Source organism: Giraffa tippelskirchi, chromosome X, assembly GCF_054371585.1.
Source record: "Giraffa tippelskirchi isolate mGirTip1 chromosome X, T2T-mGirTip1v1.2.pri, whole genome shotgun sequence".
In the NCBI taxonomy this organism is placed as follows: domain Eukaryota; kingdom Metazoa; phylum Chordata; class Mammalia; order Artiodactyla; family Giraffidae; genus Giraffa; species Giraffa tippelskirchi.
This window is the reverse complement of record NC_137289.1, coordinates 135433475-135450479: the sequence shown is the minus strand read 5'-3', so window position 1 is coordinate 135450479 and position 17005 is coordinate 135433475. Positions and strand designations below refer to the sequence as shown.

Here is a 17005-nt window from a genome sequence, read left to right as displayed (position 1 = left end):
GTGGGGGGCATCCAGATTTTTTTTCCTTTCCTCCTTTAGTGTCTTTGAGGAGGAGACTAGAATCCAGTGCTTCCAGCTGCGCAGTAGAATCATCCTCACAGAGTCCCATGCCCAGGCACTCCCCCCAGCGATTAAGGCCACTGGGTGATGCTGTTTCTCTAAAGACCCTCAGGTGATTCTGTGTGCCCAAGACTGAGAACCCTCGGGCAGCATAAGCAGTGTGAAGTGGCAGGCAGTGATCCAGATGTGCTGTGCTCCACTCTAATAGTTTCTGCTGCAGCAGGTCTGGGGCCGCACCCCAAATAGTATTTCTGACAAGCTCCTCTCGGAGGATGTTGATGCTGTGGGTCAGCCAACCCCACTGTGAGTAGCACTGTAATAAGTGGTTATCAGTTAATGCAGACCGTAGTCAAATGCAGGATGAAAAAGTCCGCAAAGAGCTTGATAGGAAGCTGGGGGCATCCAGGAGTTTAAGATTTGGGGTTTTATTTTCTCCTTAAGACTTTATAGATCATCTATCTAGACTTTTTCTCTGATCAATACGGAAGTGAAAGTCAACCTGAGACTAGGAAAGGAAACCTAAATTAAGAAATGACTGAGAACAGGGGACTTCCCTGGTGGTCCAGTGGTTGGGACACTGTGCTCCCGATGTGGGGCTGCCCAGGTTCCATCCCTGGTCGGGTAACTGGGTCCTGCATGCTGCACCTAAGAGCCTGTATGCTGCAGCTAAAAAGATCCTGCCTGCCACAACTAAGACCTGGCACAGCCAAGTTAAAAAGGAAAAAAGAAATGACTGATAACAGAAGATACTGGTGCACTGAGTTCTTTGTATTTCCCTAAGTCTATGTAGTATCTTCTAGAGTCTAAAACTGTTAAGAGTCTTAGTAATTTGCACTATTAATTTTAAAACATGAACTCCTGTGTATTTTTGGTGGCTTTCGTTCTTTTCTCCCAGTGGAAACTAAGTCCTAGAATTCCACGAGGTTTCATCAGTGTCCCACATTCTCCCCCTTGTTTTTCTAATTAAAAGAACCCCCTGCCCCCATCTTACAGAGGCTCAAAAGACAATGTCGTGAGGTGAAGGAAACTTGTACTTTTGAGCTCACCTCCCCTTCTGTTATTTTTTTTGTAAGTCTATGTAGTTCTTCCCTACAAAGAAACCCTAACCCCTGTGCCCTCAAGCCCAAATCTGTATTTCTGACTGCATAGCAAACCCCCATATATGCACGGAGTGGATTCCTCCAATGTATCTAAAGTGATTTCCTCTCAAGGGTGACCCATACCCTCCACTGCCTCCATCCTCGCCCAGTTACTGGCAAGTCTCCTGGAAGCAGAGGTCTACAGCTGGCCTTACACCCTCTAGCCTCTCTTCTCCTTTCTCCCTGCCCCCCTCTCTTCCTGTCCTAGCTGTGGTCCATAACTTGGGGACCATAGCAAATCAGACCTTGCCTCTCTGCCACCTTGTCAGGTTCCTCCTCTAATCCAGCTGAAGCCTTGAATCTCTTGTTGTTGTGTAGTTGTGCGGCTCTTTGCAACCCCATGGACTGAAGCCCACCAGGCTCCTCTGTCCATGAAATTTCCCAGGCAAGAATACTGGAGTGGGTTGCCATTTCCTTCTCCAGGGCATCTTCCCAACCCGGGGATGGAACCCGCATCTCCTACATTGGCAGGCGGATTCTTTTCTGCGAAGCCACCAGGGAAGCCGCTTGCATCTCCTACCACCTCCTAAGGACCTTTGGAGCTGGACAGGGCCAACCGTTCTACTTCAGTTCTTGAATCTTCTACCCTAGACACCAATCCCAGTTTTCTAGAAGACTTAGAATTCTTCCTGGAATGGAGTTTTTGAGAGATAAGAGCTGTTGGAAATTGCTTCTGAAAACAGAGAAAAGAAGAATTAACACGTTTAGTTTACTTTTTTTCTTGGCCTTGCCATGCAGCTTGCCGGCTCTTAGTTCCCTGACCAGGGATGGACCCCGGGCCCCCTGCAGTGGAAGCACAGAGCCCCAACCACTAGACCATCAGGGAAGTCACTAACGTGCTTAAAGACTTGTTTCCACGTTGGTCTTCCTCTTCTCTCACTTGCTCAGCTGGGACCCATCCCCATGCTGCCTAAGGTCTTGGTCCTCAGTCACCTTTTTTTTGGTCTCCATTCCCCCCCCCACCCCCTTGCAACTTTTCTTCTTGCATTATTTTCGCTTTTAATCAGATGAGGTCAGTGCTTGTCCCCACCTTCCGGCATTCTCCATGTTCCTGCAGTTCTCTGGTGGAGAATTCTTTGCTAGAACCACCTAGCTGGTTAAGAGGTGGCATTTCTCTGTTGTTCTTTGACTCCTGGCTCCTCTCCTTTGTGTGGCAGATTGGGGTGGGGGGTGATCAGCTAGTTCAGGTGTACATGAGTTAGTGGTGTCCCTGGCCTGAACTTGATTTTGAGGCCATTTAAGGGCTGAAGGTGAAAATTAACTAGTTATATTTATCTTTTTTAATACAAGCACACTGCTTGTATTCTCTGAACAGAATTCTTCATCTTATTTAGTATTATTATTCAAATGTTTCTTTAACCACACCTTATAGTAAGATAAGTGATTTTAGAACTTCCCTGATGGTTCTATGGCTAAGACTCCTTGCTCCCAATGCAGGGAGCCCGATTTGATCACCAGTCAGGGAGCTAGATCCCTCATGCCCCAACTAAGACTGGTGTAGCCAAATAAATATTTAAAAAAAGAAGTGATTTTGTATCAGATGTGCACATACATATTTGCATATATGCAAATATACATGTCTAGTTGAAGGAAAAGTTTCTTCAGATAATTCTTATGCATGTGTGATACACTATTTTTATTTCATAAAAAAGCTGGTCAGACACACTGAACTAGAGGTTAAAGCTTTTCCCGTAAGGAGCTGCATAAGGTCCCTGTCACATACTCCTTTTTTTTTTTTTTTTTCTTAAAAATGTAAGAACCATATTTAATCTGCATGCTTTACAAAACATGCCAAGGGCTGGATCTGACTTGCAGGCCGCTAACTCAATGAACGTAGCCACCACCTGCCTGCAGTCAGAAAAACACGGCTCTGTTTTGGCTCTGTTTTGAATCCGAGGGTGATTGGGAGAACCGAGTTTGCTCTGCCCCACCCTCCCATCCTTTTAAGGAAGGATCAGTCACTGCTGAGGAACCTTCTTACAAATCAGATTCACAGGACTTCCTGCTGAATCACTTTCTGGACCCAATAACCTGTTTGAAAACCTTAGCACTTGATGATTCTGTCTAAAATCTTGCCTAAATGATTGGCCTCCCTGCCCCAATGAAGAGGCTCTAATAAGAAAGCCACAGGGTTAATTATGTTATTTAGGGGAAAAAAGAGCAGTGGTTTTGCCTTTTAACTGGGTTGGTGCCTTTTTTCTTTTGAGTGCCATGATACAGTTGCTAACCTTACAATTATGCTTTCCTCTGTAGCTTTGCCAATTTGAGAATTTACCCGCATGGATTGGTGTTGCTGGATCTTCAGAGTTACGACGGCGATGCACAAGGCAAAGAAGTTGATAGTGTCAGTTTTCCACTTTTATTTACTCAAGTATTTAAGGATCACAAAAACAGCTCAGTTCAATGATAAAATCATTTTCACCTAATTGCTGACTTCCCAGTTAATTTTAAACTTGGCTGCCTTCAGATAAGTGATTTTATAAGAAAAATAATTGTTCCTCAAGTGATTTTTAGGAACCTGGTTCTCATCTTTCCCTTGACCACTTGAGTACTGAATAATGACTTGACTTTGCACTGGAGGGAATGTAAACCTTTAACCAGGATATTATAGCTGCAATATCCTTGAGCCTTCCCCTTTCCTATTACTTAGGATACCTTTTGATACTGTTGATGCCATAGGCTGAAGTGAGCTTGGCACCAGGAGGGCTAGATGATGGGAGAGTGTGTAGTTGGGCCAGGCCTGCAGGCTGCTGGAGAGTTGGGGGAGGACAAGTATATCTGGACACCTGCCACAGTAACAGCTCTGTCAACATGACCTTGACCTCCTGGTCTGTAATTTAGCTCTTCTACTCAGCTTATTTGATAAGCCCATTGATTTCTTTTCTTGTAATTGCAGCTTTTGAACAAAGTAGAAGAAAGAATGAAAGAATTGAGTCAGGACAGTACTGAGCGGGTAAAGCGGTAAGTCCACTCCTGAATGTTCTTTTATATTTGGTTAATTGTTAAAATGGGCTTCCTTGGTAGCTCAGATGATAAAGAATCTGCCTGCCAATGCAGGAGATGTGGGTTCAGTCCCTGGGTGGGAAAGATTCCCTGGAGAAGGGCATGACAGCCCACTCTGGTATTCTTGCCTGGAGAATCCTGTTGGACAGAGGAGCCTGGCAGGCTACAGTACATGGAGCCACAGAGAGTTGGACATGACCGAGGGACTAAACAACAATAAAAACAATCAATAAAATAATCGCAATGGTGGTGTTATCCCTGAGCAGTGTCTATGTAAGATGTGGCAGAGATCAGTCAACTTCTGCTTCTGGCCACTTGATAGGCTAATGTAGATGGCCCTGATGGCAGAAGACTAACTGTGTGTGTGTGTGTGTGTGTGTGTGTGAGTGAGTGAGTGTGTGTGTGTGTGTGAGAGAGAGAGAGAGAGATGCTAGATAAAATGGAACAGGGGCAGAAAGGAGTGTACAGTGATGGCAGAAGACTAACTGTGTGTGTGTGTGTGTGTGTGTGAGTGAGTGAGTGTGTGTGTGTGTGTGTGAGAGAGAGAGAGAGAGATGCTAGATAAAATGGAACAGGGGCAGAAAGGAGTGTACAGTGATCCCGAGGGGTGAAACTGTAACCCAGAGAATCAGATGGGGCTGGCACCTCAAAGAGGAGCTAGAAAACTCCTCCTCAACCATGTCCAGTGAAGAGAAAAAAATCATCTATCTTTCCTCAGAGTTCTGGGCCCCACAGTAGAATTAAGCAGTTTTAAGAGATTTTGACAGGATGGGATGATAGAAAATTTGCCTCAGTGCTTTCAGGTAGGATGATGTTGACATTGCAAGAACATCAGCGCCAACCCACCTTGAGCACCCGTGGTAGATTCTTTTCAGTTGATGACAAAGACCATTAAGCTTTTGTTGAGGAGTGCAGCTACTATGCTACCTGTGTCTGTTTAAAACTAAGTTAATAAAAAAAAACAAAACCAGTTCATTTCCTTACTTTCCTCTGTCACTAGCTAATGGCTAGTGACTGCCATATTGGACAACACAGAAATGTTCTGTTGGACAGCACAGACATATGTGCTAGTGGTGTCAGATGTTAAAAGAGCTTTGCTAGAAGTAAAATTTTGGCATTCTTTGGGAGGGGTAGAGTCTGGCAGGTCCTGGGAATTAAGAATGTGAATTAATCATGGCTGCACAATAAGTTATTCTGAGCGGTTTGGCCTTCCTCTGCCTGAGTGGTTCCTTATCGGACCCCCCAAAATGGGTCTGTCCCTGGACAGCAAGGAGTTCAAACCAGTCAGTCTTGGTAATCAGTCCTGAGTATTCATTGGAAGGACTGATGCTGAAGCTCCAATACTTTGGCCACCTGATGTGAAGAGCTGGCTCATTGGAAAAGACCCTGATGCTGGGAAAGATTGAAGGCAGGAGGAGAAGGGGACGACAGAGGATGAGATGGTTGGATGTTATCACCGACTTGATGGACATGAGTTTGAGCAAGTTCCGGGAGATGTTGATGGACAGGGAAGTCTGGCATGCTTCAGTCCATGGGGTTGCAAAGAGTTGGACAGGACTTAGCAACTGAACAACAATAACAGCTTGCTCCTAAAGGCAAATACATAGATGCGGTAACACAGAGAGACTTGATTAAGGTCAGACCATCACTGTTGGAAGTGACCAGAATACAGACTTCTCCAGTTCAGGGCATTTTCTATAAGAGGGAATCCTTACTGTCTGTTTAAGGATGTTTAAGTCCTTAATGGTTCATCCTGCTAAATTTGATCAGCCTAGAGGAAAGCCCCAGGGCAGGTGTAAAATAATTAGAAAGTTGTTTAACCTCCAACTTGAATATAAGGCAGGGAACTGCTTTTGAAGAGAGCAGGACATAGTGTAGAACTTGGCTGCTAGATTGAAATCTGTCAGAACAGCCAGACTTATTTACCCCCCAAGTTCAGTTTACGTGTCCTCAGGCCCTTCCTCATCCTCAAGTAACTTGTCCACACCCACACTCTTTTCTGAAATTTCCCTCTTTTCCTGTTTGCAAAGTTTTCCTAATCTTTCCTGAATTGATCCATCTGAACCGAATGGGTTCCCACTGTGTCTTTAGTTTGGTGATATTGAATTGGCTAACATCAAAATGCCAGATTTTCTTTTATTGGTGTGGTTTTTATTGGGGTTACTTCTAGGAGTGAATGAATAGGTGAAATGTGTTTATGGGCCTCAGCACGCATGAAGTCTGGTTCCTGTGTGTTGGTGGTGTGGGAGTTTTTGAAGTGAGAGTGCAGTTACACTTCCGATTTCAGTTCAAAACACGGCAGAGGCCTTGTTTTTCCTCGTCACTGTTTTTACATCTTTTTATAAGATCAGGGTGGAGAGGGCGGGAAGTTATTGGGAATACTTTGTTGTAGGCCCTTTGTTTTTGGCCTCAAAAGGACAAGAATGGTGCCACTTTGCTGTCTGAGGAATGACATTGTTGGAGACTGAATCATTAACGAATGACTCAGTAACATCTGAAATGATTACTCCCTTGTGGGCAGCATACCTTTAATTTCTCCTACCTGGTGAGAATTTCAGTCTTTGCATACTTCTCAAAGATGTCCTTGTGTGTGTCCCTTGATGAGAACCAGGACTGTGCCCCGAGGCTGCCCTATTGTTTCTTCTGACTGTTCTTCCTTTGTGTCCGTATCCCCTCCCTTCTCTGATTAGCATGTGTTTGAACCTGCTCCCTGGAACTCAGGGAAGATCCTGGAGGCTCAAGGAAGCCTATAGTCAAGAAATGGAGGGACATAGAAAGACTTTTGTGCCTAGGAGACCCCGGGGTCCTGCTGGGTATCATAGAAGGAGTAATTCATCAAGGTGAAGCCATCCTTAAAGATCCTTGCTTCTTTGGATCTCTTTAAAAAAGACTGTGTTGCAATAAAGAGCTCTACCTGCACCTAAGGCACCATTGACACAATTGAGAATTGACATTGTTTACATTGGGTTTGTGCAAGAGTTCAGTAATTGCCTATAGCTGGCTGGCTGTCAACCCCGAGGGGTGGGTTTCCTCCCCCGAAAGCCCTTGAGTTGATGTTTGTTGCTTTCATCCAGTGTCACAGGGGCTCATGCTCCCACCACTCATAAGCCCAGGGGTGGAAGAGGCTTCTCCCAAGTCCTGTTTGCCTGCTCTCGGGAGTTGTCCTGCCGGGGCAACATTTTACAAGAAAAACCACTTAGTTGCCGGATTCCAACAGCTGCATTTGTCCTAGAAGATGAAGTGGTTAAATCTGGAGGAGTTGGGATTAAATGATAGTTTATGGAAACTTGCTTTGTAAATTCAGTGCCTTTGACAGATATTAGTATTTCCTCATGGGGCTTCCCAGATGGCGCTAGTGGTAAAGAACCTGTCTGCCAGTGCAGGAGACGTGAGAGATGACGGGTTCGATCCCTGGGTCAGGAAGATCCCTTGGAGAAGGCAATGGCAACCCACTCCAGGATTCTTTTCTGGAGAATATGGTGGACAGAGGAGCCTGGTGGGCTACTCTGTCCATGGGGTCGCATGGAGTAGGACATGACTGATGAGACTTAGCACGCACGCAGTGTTTCTTCATTGAAAGCCTTGTTAACCTGTAACAGGTTCAGACTGTATTCATGGAAACAAGTGAGCAGGGAGAGCAAAGACTTTTGAGAGCAAGTCGGAGGTAGCCCAGCATTTTAGGTACCTGGGGTTTGCTTACTGTGAACCCCACTGTATTTGAGGACATGGAGCTTGCACGTGGTTGTGTTATGTGTGCGGTGAGCTCTCGCCTTGTTTGTGTTCCTCTTAATTTGCCAAGCCCCCTTTCTAAGTCTGGTTTTCCCTGTCATGTAGTGGCCTCTGCTGGCAGTTTCTGGTATACTCCCTCTGTGTAAGACGCTAAGGATTTACAAAAAGAACTGAATGAGAAAATCATCAGTTGGAGACATTCTCATAATAATTGGTTCAGGCAAGAATCTTCTAGATGCCACTGGTGAAGGTGTGTCAAGAGGTCAGGAACTTGACCCGGTTTTCTTGACCTGGATTCCATGGACTTCCCCCCAGTTCCCCCACACACCCTGCTTCATAATTACAAAGGAACAGAAAGTACCTTTGCAAATGGAGGGATCTTGGGGGCATTGGCTTTAACCACATGGTCACACTTAGCATCACCAATTAGGACAGGCATACATCTCAGTGTCCCTGATGTGATGGTTACATAATGTGCCAACGTGACCCTACTGAAGAGATCTTCAGGCAAACCCACCTGAGGGATTTTCTGCAGAACACCTGGTCTGGACTTTGCTGAGATGTGAAAGTCATGAAACACACAGGGAAGGGATGACAGCGACAACTACCTATTTTAGATGAAATGAGGGTAAAAAAGCAAAATACAGTATGTGATTCTTATTCAAAAGTAGAATAGTTATGAAGGAGATAATTGGGGCAGTTGGGAACACTTAAACACGGATTCCGAGATAGGTGATGGTATTACATGTGTGTGCACTTGGATGAATGTGCTAGTGGCAAAGTGGTGGTGCAGGCATTCTTGGGAGTCCTTCCTGCTAGAGTATTTGGGCGTGAAGCGTGATGTCTCTAGTGGCCATTTTCTCCTTCAACTTTTTTTTTTTTTTATTTTTTAGGGAAAATTTAAAGTATTACAGAAAGGTTTTTTTAAAAAGTAAATTCTTGGGACTTTCCTGGTGGTCCAGTGGCTGAGACTCCAAGCTCCCTATGCAGGGGGCCCAGATTTGACCCCTGGTCAGGGAACTGGATCCCACATGCTGCAGTTTAAGAGTTCACATGCTGCAACTAAAGATTACGCATGCTGCAACTAAGACCTGGCACAGCCAAATAAATAAAATTTTTTTGCAGAGGTGCTTTTTAAATTATTTGTTTGTTTGTTTTTGGCATGCCTGGTCTTTGTTGCTGCCTGGGCTCTTCTCTAGTTGTGGCAAGTAGGGGCTACTCTCTAGTTGTGGTGTGAGGGAGCATGGACTTCAGTAGTTGCTGCAAGTATGTGGGCTCAGTAGTTGTGGTTCCTGGGCTCTAAAGCTCAGGCTCCAGTATTCTTGCCTGGAAAATCCCATGGACAGGGGAGCCTGGTGGGCTGTAGCCCATGGAGTCACAAAGAGCTGGATGTGAGTTGGCAGCTGAGCACATCCACAGAACACAGGCTCAGTGGTTGTCGTCCGTGGGCTTAGTCGCTCCATGGCTTGTGGCATCTTCCTGGACCAGGGATCAAACCTGTGTCTTCTCCATTGGCAGGAGGATTCTAACCAGGGAAGCCCCAAGTCAATTCTTAATGTACAACATTGTTGAAATTTGGTAGTGGCCATCCTTACATAGCCCTCAAAGTTCAAGTTTTAGGTTGGTTGTGTACTATTTAGGAGTCTGCCCGAGGCTATGTGGCTCCATGTGGAACATTCTTATTCCTAGGTCTTCTTTTAAGGCAGCCTCACCTAAGCAGACTTTGTTGTAAGGCTCATTCCTATTTTCCTTCTTTCCCTTTTTTCCAGATTACCACCCATAGTTCGAGGAGGGGCCATCGACAGATACTGGCCCACTGCAGATGGCCGCCTGGTTGAGTACGACATAGATAAAGTGGTGTATGATGAAGACTCACCTTACCAGAACATTAAAATTTTACACTCAAAGCAATTTGGGAATATTCTCATCCTCAGTGGGGATGTTAGTAAGTATTCCATCTCTACCCTAATTGCATAACAAAGTGACAATTTTAGGTTGTGTTTTCCTGACGTACCACCATTGTGGGTTTGTCCAGGTGTGTCATTGGGCACTGCTGGTTATTTTTGTGTGTGTTTGGTTTTTGAGATGAATATTTACATTAGATTTACCTGTGGCTTGTCTGAGTTTTCATATTTTATAGTGGAGCCATGAAAACTTTGTCTTGATACTCTTTTTTTATGTTATACATAGATATAAAATACATATTTATTAACATTCTCTTCTATTATAGGTTATTGTTAAGATATTGAGTCTAGTTCCCTGTGCTATACAGTAGATCCTTGTTGGTTATTTTATATTAATTGCTTGTTTATTAGGAAGTCTTTTTGTTGTGGAAAATTTCAAGCCAAAGTAGACAGAACAGTAAGATGAACCCACATATACTCACCATTGAGTGTCAACAATGATCAACTCCTGGCCAGTCTTGTTTCCCTTAAACTCCAGTCACTTTTCTCCCTCTCATATTCTTTTGAAGCAACTCTGCTGTTATATTTCATCTGGAAATATGTAATTGCTTTTTAATTATCATATCAGAACAGGCTAAAGACTGGATTTTCTTCTAAACTAAACTATATATGTGTATAATCTATGTAGGTAACATGTTGGGTGTTAGACGAGTAGGGATGAAGAAAAGTCCACAATCCAAAAGGAAAAAAAAAAACACCAAGACCCTCCATGTACTGAGTTTTTAAAGACTGTGAAAAGGAAAATGTCTGAATTTTCTAGATTCTAGCAGTTTCTGGAACGATAAGTCAGGTGCTCTGAGGCTTTGGTTAAGTCACCATTTTGGATGTTTCTCCTCCCTAGATTTGGCGGAAAGTGATTTGGCGTATACCCGGGCCATCATGGGCAGTGGCAAAGAAGATTACAGTGGCAAAGATGTACTGATTCTGGGAGGTGGAGATGGGGGCATATTATGTGAAATAGTCAAACTGAAACCAAAGATGGTGACTATGGTAGAGATATCCTTTGCTGTACGAGGGATTAAGTTTGGTGGACTTTGTTCTCTTCCTCCTTTTTTGTTTTAATACTACTGTTAATGTTATAAGATTACTTTGAACAAAGATTTCAACTTAGTACCCGTAGCCTTTTTATATGGCTACCAACAGGCCACCAACAAAGAAGCAGAGTTGAGAATTAAAGGGCAAGCAACCTTTGCACCGTCTTGACTGCCCAGCAGTTGCTGAGATGGCTTCTCCATTAGAAGGAAATTCGGTGTCTTTTGAGTGTCCTTGGTGCTCAAATGAAGTCATCGTCTCGTTCATCATTTTTTTAAACTTTGATACCCAAATTAGTGTGAAAAATGTTATGTTAATCTTTACCTTTTAAAAAAGTATTTCAGAATTCTTTGACATGTTCAAATCCAGGGGAAATTTCTCCTTAACCTCTTTTGAACATTGACCAAATGGTGATTGACGGATGTAAGAAATACATGCGAAAAACGTGTGGTGATGTCTTAGACAATCTTAAAGGAGACTGCTATCAGGTAATTATTTTTTACCAGATAAATTTTTTTATTAACTCAGGTGATAATATGATGTTGTTGATCACAACTGTGCCTTCTTAAAACAGCTTTAAGTGTAATTGGTTAAGAAGACAAATAACTGGGACTTCCCCGGTGATCCAGTGGCTAAAGATTCCAAACTCCCAATGCAGGGGGCCCGGGTGTGATCCCTGGTCAGGGAACTAGATCCCACATGCCCCAACTAAGACCCATTGCAGCCAAATAAATTAATAAATAATATTTTTTTTAAAAGAAGATAATCAAGATGATGGATGATCTTGTAGGGGAGGAAAAAGTTTCCTTCTACCCTTCCAATGCTTGCCTGAGACCCCTTGTAATAGAAGACTAACAAGAGGAAAAACAAGTTCATTAACGTTTTACACTCATGTATACATGGAAGATACACAGGGAAATGAGCAACTCAGAGGTAGCTTTAGAATTTAGGCTTAAATACGATCCTAACAGGGAAAGGGGGATGTAGGTGTCTTAGGTGAGAGTAAATAACTTAGGGAAAATAGACAGGGCCTTTAGAAGAGTAGAAAAAGAGGTGTGATACTTCATGACAAAGTTTGGGTGTGGTGTCAGCCTCTTCTGCTGTGATAAGAGGCCATCTTCCCTGGTTGAATCCCTCGGGGAGGGATCTATGATACTTCAGTTCCTTTTGGGGGCTCTGTCTTTAGGTAGATAAAGGGGAGTTCAGAGAAGGCCTCTCTCTACATTTGTGGTTTTGAGATAGCCTGTTCTGGTGCCCTTTATTCTCTTATGTGAGTTCTATATATATTTGTATCAAGGGAAAGTGTGTGCATCTAATAAAGAAAAGAAATTGCCAATTGCAGATGCTTTGAATTTAATAACATGAATACATTCTTGTATAAAAGATGTCATGTACCTTTTAAAAATTATTTATTTTTGGCTATGCTGGGTCTTTGTTGCGCTTTCTCTCATTGCAGTGAGCAGGGGCTACTCTCTAGTTGTGGAGCACGGGTTTCTCATTGCGGTGGCTTCTCATTGTGGAGCACAGGTTCTAGGCACACGGACTCAGTAGTTGTGGCTTGTGCACAGGCTTATTTGCTCAATGGTATGTAAAATCTTCCTAGACCAGGGGTGGAGCACGTATCCCCTGCATTGACAGACAGATTCTTACCCACTGCACCACCAGGAAGTCCTCATGTACCTTTTTATGACCTGGCAACCACTACCTTTTGTCTATTTTAGCCTGAGTCTGTTTCTGAGTCTTTGAGAAGGGATTTACGAATTTAATTAGAAAGTGTAGATGATTAAAACGTTTGGCATAGGAATATTTGCTTCTTGCTAAGTAAAGTGAAAGTGAAAGTCACTCAGTTGTGTCCGACTCTTTGTGACCCCATGGACTATACAGTCCATGGAATTCTCCAGGCCAGAATACTGGAGTGGGTAGCCTTTCCTTTCTCCAGGGGATCTTCCCAACCCAGGGATCGAACCCAGGTCTCCCTCATTGCAGGCGGATTCTTTACCAGCTGAGCCACCAGGGAAGCCAAGTTCCTAAATTCTACTGTGTTTGTAAGTTGACCAATCATTACAGTTTGTAGGATACGTTTTGTATTGTATTTTGAGTATCCAAATATTAGTGCCCATGCCCACGTTATTTGGTAGAGCAAGATAGCTAAGCAAATGCATATTTTTATTTGACTAGAATCTTCAATATGTGTCTCTAGTTTTATAAACAGTTTAGATGAGTGCTTTAATTTGTTACCTAAATTACTTACTCCTACCCATGTTCTCTAAGGTGTGTGTGTCCAAATTTGATTTCATGGTACACTCGTATTAATTTTTTTAAGCTGAGAGTGAAATTATATCTGTGTTAAAATACAGTTGTGATAGTTTTATGGGCAAAAGGGAAAGATACATATTTCACTTACACTTTTGTAAAGTTTAAGAAGGGAGGGATGATGCAGCAGTTCTAATCCTGGGTGTTTATTTGAAGGAAAGGGAAACACTAATTCGAAAAGATATGTACACCTCCATATTTATTGCAGCATTATTTATAATAGCCAAGATATGGAAGCAACATAACTGTCCATTAACAGATTAACAGATAAAGAAGATGTGGTGTATATTACACAGTGGAATCCTACTCAACCATAAAAAAAAAGAAAAGAATGAAATCTTGATATTTGTGACAACTTGGACGGACCTTGATGGTATTATTTTCACTTAGCATAAAGTCCGATGGAGAAAGAAAAATACTGTATGATTTCACTCATGTGGAATATACAAATTTTTTTAATAAAGGAACAAACCAAATAAAAACACATAGATCCAGGGAACAGAGTAGTACTTCCCAGAGGGGCAAGGGGTGGGGAGACTGAAATGTGTAAAGGGGACTAACTGTCTGATGATGGATAGAAATGATACTTTTCGTGGTGAGCATGCTGTAGTACACACAAAAGTTAAAATATAATGCTGTACACATGAAAAGGAAGAGGGAGGATTTAGGTTCTCCAGAGCATGACAGACCTTTCACAACGACTAAAATATCTGCAAATTTTATAATTTGTTTACAAATATTTGCATTGTGAGCCAGACCCTCTGCTTAAGTGTTTTAAAATTTAATCCTCAAAGCCTTATGTGGCTGCTGGTTGCTGTTTTGTAGATGAAGACAGTAAGTTTGAAGAGTTCAAAGGGCAGTTTGTTCAAGATTATAGGGTAACTTTAGAGGAATGTTTCAAGTTCATGTCTCCCTGATTCCTTAGGTTGACTTACTAGTATGGATTAAGGAAAAAATACAAGAACAGCACATCTAAACCTGCAGTACTATAGAGTCATGGACTGTTGTGATTAGAGGCAGGATCTGCTTGTAAGTGGGAAGATTTACTAATGGCCCCAGAAAACAACTTCTTGACTTGCAAGTCCAAGCTCTGAGGGTAGAGCACCAAAGGCAGATGGTGACATAGACAGGGGGACCTTTTAGAGAAGGAAAAATATTTTAAATAGGTTGGCTCTTGAGGAAGTTTAGTGCCCCAGTGCATCCCCCTCCCCATTTTGGGAACAAAATAGCCACCAAGGGGAGTCTGACAAACTCTTCTGATGCTAAGAGTTTTCCTGAAGCTCTAAAGGGGAGAGGGTTCCTGGTCCGTGGGACAGCAGTAGGCAAGCCCCTTAGCCATTAAAATACAACCCCCGCAAAAAAGACAAAACAGGTTCTTGGTTGTACCTTAAATGACTATAATGTTGTATGTCAATTATATCTCAATAAAACTGAAAAAAAAATCATTCTGGAAAAAGCATTAAAAAAGAAAACAAACCAGGTCCTTGCAACTGTTTGTCATTTGAAAACACAATTACTGTTAACCGTTTTTAGAAAATGTTCCAGTGCACACCCCATTCCTTTTATGATGGAATAATTTTAATCTTAAAATTAAGGTAGTACAGAAAGAAAAATGAAAGATTTTTTTATACATGTATAAGATTCACAAGCAGTGAATCTAGCAGTTTTAAGGAATTTTTGTCCCCTAAATCTTGTCCCCAAAAGATTTAGTTAAATGTCAAGAATCTTAAATCTATTATAAACACAATGCATTATATATATAAAATAAAATAACATTAAAAAAACTTATTTATTTTTGGTTGTGTTGACTCTTGGGTGCTGTGCACTAACTTCCTCTAGTTGCAGCAAGCAGGGGTTACTCTCTAGTTGTGGTGCATGGGCTTCTCACTGCGGTGCTTTTCCTGTTGTGGAGCACTGGCTCTAGGGCATGCAGGCTTCTGTAGTTGCAGCATGTGAGCTCAGGAGTTGTGGTGCACTGGGGCTTAGTTGACCTGAAGCATGTGGAATCTGCCCGAACTAGGGATCGAACCCATGTCCCCTGCATTATCAGGCAGATTCTTATCCACAGTACCACTAAGGGAAGTCCTTAGTACTCTTTCTTGTTAACATTTTTTATGAAGCCACCAGGTTTTCCTTTTAGGGTTCTTTACTTGCTTACCCAGTTCATGGGTATGATTTGAAATTTATTAGAAACCAGGGCATGTCAAAAAGCCTTTCCTGTGAATCTTCTTGAAGGTGAAGCACTTTTGCAAAAGCAGTAAGACAGTAACTGAGTGACAAGACTTAAAAGGTACAGTGAAACAACTGATCTCAGTGTAACTGACAGAAGACTTGGTTGTAATAACTAGAATTATGGGTAACATTTTGTTAGGACACGCCAGAATTTTAGAAATTCCATGTTATTTTATTATGAATTATTTGGCCACACCCTGTGGCATGCGCAGATCTTAGTTCCCTGACCAGGGATCAAATGCATGCCCCATACAGTGGAAGCATGGAGACTTAACCACTGGACTGCTAGGGAAGTCCCTGTTAATTTTCTTTAAATTTTTATTGGAGTACAGTTGATTCACAATGTTGTATTCCATATAATTTTAAGAATGTAAAAACATTTGCCCACACAATATAACCTGAGGAGGCTTATCACTCATTTGGCAATGTTTGCCACGTAATTTAACATTCTGAATTGTCCTAGTTAATTTAGTCTCTGAGATGCCTCAAGGGTTCCTCTGAAGCATCCCAAAGTTAGCTGGAGGTCAAAAGAACTTCAGATCGAATTTGATATCTGGGGCATTTGTCGGAAATACTAAAAAATCAAAGAAGATGATAAGTCACTGTGAAACAATAACCATTCACCCAACCAAAGTGACAATAAAAGATCTCAAAGGTAAATACATGAAGTTAAAATCAGATCTCTCAAAAAGGCAAAAGCAGCTTAGCACTCTAAGAAAACTTTATTTTCTGCTGGGAAAGCAGAGAGAGAAAACCAAAAGTCCAAATTCCAGTCTTGCATTATCAGCCTATTTTGATAATAAAAATTTATTTACTTAAAGTCAGTCTAATCATAGCCAGTACTGACTAGGCACATACATGAACTTTTCTAAGTGTTCCTTTTTCACAAACTTTCTAAAACTTTCTATGCCTATATTATTTTGTCCCTGAGTTTCTTTACCATTCAGAAACAACCAACTGTAGGACAGAATTACCTTTTTTTCCATTTAATAAAATGGATTTCCATTCTTCATACCTGCTTTTACTGCAAACAGTAAAAGCTTTACTTGTGTGTTGAAATATTTCTCTCTTTTTTAAACATTTGAAAAAATGTTTTACCTAGAAATCCTCTTGAAACTAAAAGTGTTAGTTGCTTAGTCGTGTCCGACTGTTTGTGACCCCATGGACTGTAGCCCACCAGGCTCCTCTGTCCATGGAATTCTCTAGGCAAGAATACTGAAGTGGGTTGCCATGCCCTCCTCCAGGGAGTCTTCCTGACCCAGGGATTGAACCTGGGTCTCCTACATTGCAGGTGGATTCTTCACTGTCTAAGCCACCAGGGAAGCTCTTACATTTAATTTGCTCAAATGTTTCATCATAGTTTTTCTTGTTGACAAATTTTATAACAAAATGAGCTTTATTGACTTTCTTAGATGCAATAAAAGTAATATACTTAATACTGATGACTCTAGAAACATGTCTATATTAAACCAGCACACTTAAAAGCTAGATTTAATACCAAATACCAGTTTAATAGTGAATATCTCCTAGATC

At 42.1% G+C, this 17005-nt stretch overlaps 1 protein-coding gene across 3 annotated transcripts in view; it reads left to right on the top strand.

Moving 5' to 3' along the window:
* Window positions 1–17005, top strand: part of SMS (spermine synthase) — a 48390-nt gene that overhangs the window by 20299 nt on the left and 11086 nt on the right. For all 3 annotated transcript variants that reach the window (XM_081565951.1, XM_081565950.1, XM_081565952.1), the window contains exons 3-7: window positions 3453–3543; window positions 4096–4160; window positions 9701–9876; window positions 10737–10891; window positions 11326–11415. In XM_081565951.1, coding sequence (XP_081422077.1) covers window positions 3453–3543; window positions 4096–4160; window positions 9701–9876; window positions 10737–10891; window positions 11326–11415 — 577 coding nt within the window. The remainder of the gene's footprint in view (window positions 1–3452; window positions 3544–4095; window positions 4161–9700; window positions 9877–10736; window positions 10892–11325; window positions 11416–17005) is intronic.